Raw genomic sequence first — 2,210 nt, 5'->3', positions numbered from 1 at the left:
ACGATCTGTGGGGCATGGGTGCGCAATCCCAATATGAAGCTTCCGATGCGAGAGCTTTCCAAGAAACTTGATGGACTTGTGCGTGGCCGCTTGCACGAGCGGCACGAGGTTGTCGTGAAGCGCATGGAGCTCGTGGGCTACCATGTGTTGGTCTTCGACGTGGTGCATTACGACTTCTTTGATCGCGATAAGCTGTAACGATGGAAGATAGCAAGCGAGGTACACGGCACCGCCCGCCCCCTTGCCCAAGCGCTTGAAGCGGCACGTATCGGTCGCAAGATCGGCGGGTCCGTCGCCCTGGACCTCTTTCAAGCTCTCTTCGGGGCTGATTTGCTCTTTGTGGTGCGCCTTGAGTGCGCCTAGCATGCCCGCAACCGGTGCCGGCGGTGGTTCGTCCACGGAAGAGAGCTGCAGCACGAGCTTTGGGCGTCCCATGGGTGACGGCGACGGCGACGGCGGAGGTACCAAGGTTCCCACAGCGGCCAGGTCCGTCGACCGCGCTTCAGACTCGGCGCCAGCAGGCTCGATCGGGGCTACGGCGCTCATTTGGTTCGTTGTGAAAGCGATAATAGCGTTTGGCCAGTAGCAGCGGTTACGCATTGTCTAAAATCACGCCACACGAATGAGATGGCGAGCCTTTGTTCCATCGCCTTCAGCATCATGCCGATGTGCTGAGGAACAATCTCTGTAAGTGCGGCACTACCAACCCCCATGATCAACCCCTTGGTTTCTACGGAGGCTTTACTCCATGGCCCTTTGTCACATGCGCACACAAAAGAGTAGTACTCATGACCAAAAGTGCTTAAATAGTTGGAGGCAGCAATTGCGACGCAGTCACGGAGCGAATGACGTACGTTGTCACGTTGGTGGGAGGGACATTCCACTCACACCACACATGAGCTCCATGTGTGCAGTTGGACCACGCACAGCCGTACTCGGTCAAATCCGGGTTGAGCCAGCCTCGGAGCGCCCGGCACGCGTGTGACGCTGGCTGCATACACTCGTTGGCTGTCTCATTCCACTGCGCAAAGCCAGCCTCGAACCAGGTCCAAATCGGCCCCAGCGTATGGACGCAGGCGTCCGCTGAGCATTTGACAGTCGGTACGTGGACAATCTGGGGTAGCTCGGTTGCATTCACATAGCTGGAGCAGTTGTTGGCCAGGCTGCCGATGCGTAGAGCGATCTCGCGGCTGTAGAACGGAACGTTTTCCATGCCCATAGCATTGCGTAGCCGTGCGAGCTGCGCATGCACTTGGTTTTCTTCGGGCAAAAGGACGTCGTCCTCGTCGTCGGTTGGACTCTCCGTTTCGCCGAAGCGCGAGACTTTGGTCGACCGGGGCTCTTCTTGGGAGCTGTTGAACGGGAACACAATCGTGTACGGGTCTGGCGCGTACATGAAGCGATCATTGGAGCTGGGCAAAGGCGTGGCGTACGAGCCTGTCGCTTGTGGCGAGTTCGTCGCAGCAAGTGCGGGTGCGGTCGTGGCCGACGGCGCGTGGGGTACCGGTGTCGGCGTAGCGGCCACGGGTAAAACGCGCTTGACAATCGTCGTGACGGTCAAAACGACCGCGACGATCCCGAGAACACCGAGTATAGCTAGTCCAAGCGGCACAAGCCAGTTGCGGCGGCGTCGTCGGGGCGCTGTCGGTGCTGGGTCACTTGATGCACGCGGCCGAAAGTCTGGCCATTGGTACTCGCGCCAAATCTGTAGCGAACGCGCGACACTGGCCGTGGACGAGCACGAGAGCAGGGACGGCGCGGCTGTACGCATCGGCAAATGGCCACCTCGGTGCACGACGGGATGAGGCCACTTCGCGAGCTTACTCCGCGTACATACAGATGCTATATCACTGGGTCATTGGGCTTCCGTATCTGATGCGTTTGAAAGACATGGACCCGACCACCCAGATCGCCTGTCCGTCGTTGATTAATTTGTCGCGTCTCTGTGACCACCACCTTATCGTAGCAGGGTCCTGCAGCCTGGTCCCGAGCTCTGTTGCGGAGAGCTACGTTCGACAGCAACAAGAATATGTTGCAGTGTGCTACATGATACGCGCTGAGCTTACGCGCTGGTGCGTTCAGACCCACTTCAAAAACGTTTGCAGTCTGCGTTTCGTGCTGCACTGGATGACTCGTCCGAAGCTCAGCGTTGAGCCGTCTAGCAGCTAGCAACAGCAACTGCTACCATCTGCTTCGCGTACCCAGATCAA

The 2,210-nt window shown here is 58.5% G+C and overlaps 1 protein-coding gene across 1 annotated transcript; it reads right to left on the bottom strand.

Moving 5' to 3' along the window:
* Positions 1-67: 67 nt before the first annotated feature.
* SPRG_18467 (hypothetical protein) lies at positions 68-1,771 on the bottom strand (the record flags this gene model as incomplete). The annotated part of the gene is made up of 2 exons (XM_012357908.1): positions 68-533; positions 928-1,771. Coding segments are annotated over 2 exons (1,310 nt in total), but the record flags the coding sequence as incomplete, so codon positions are not given.
* Positions 1,772-2,210: the final 439 nt, after the last annotated feature.

This window comes from Saprolegnia parasitica, assembly GCF_000151545.1.
Source record: "Saprolegnia parasitica CBS 223.65 unplaced genomic scaffold supercont2.1227, whole genome shotgun sequence".
Classification (NCBI taxonomy): Eukaryota; Oomycota; class Saprolegniomycetes; order Saprolegniales; family Saprolegniaceae; genus Saprolegnia; species Saprolegnia parasitica.
The sequence above is the reverse complement of the archived record's forward strand: the minus strand, read 5'-3'. Positions and strand labels throughout refer to the sequence as shown.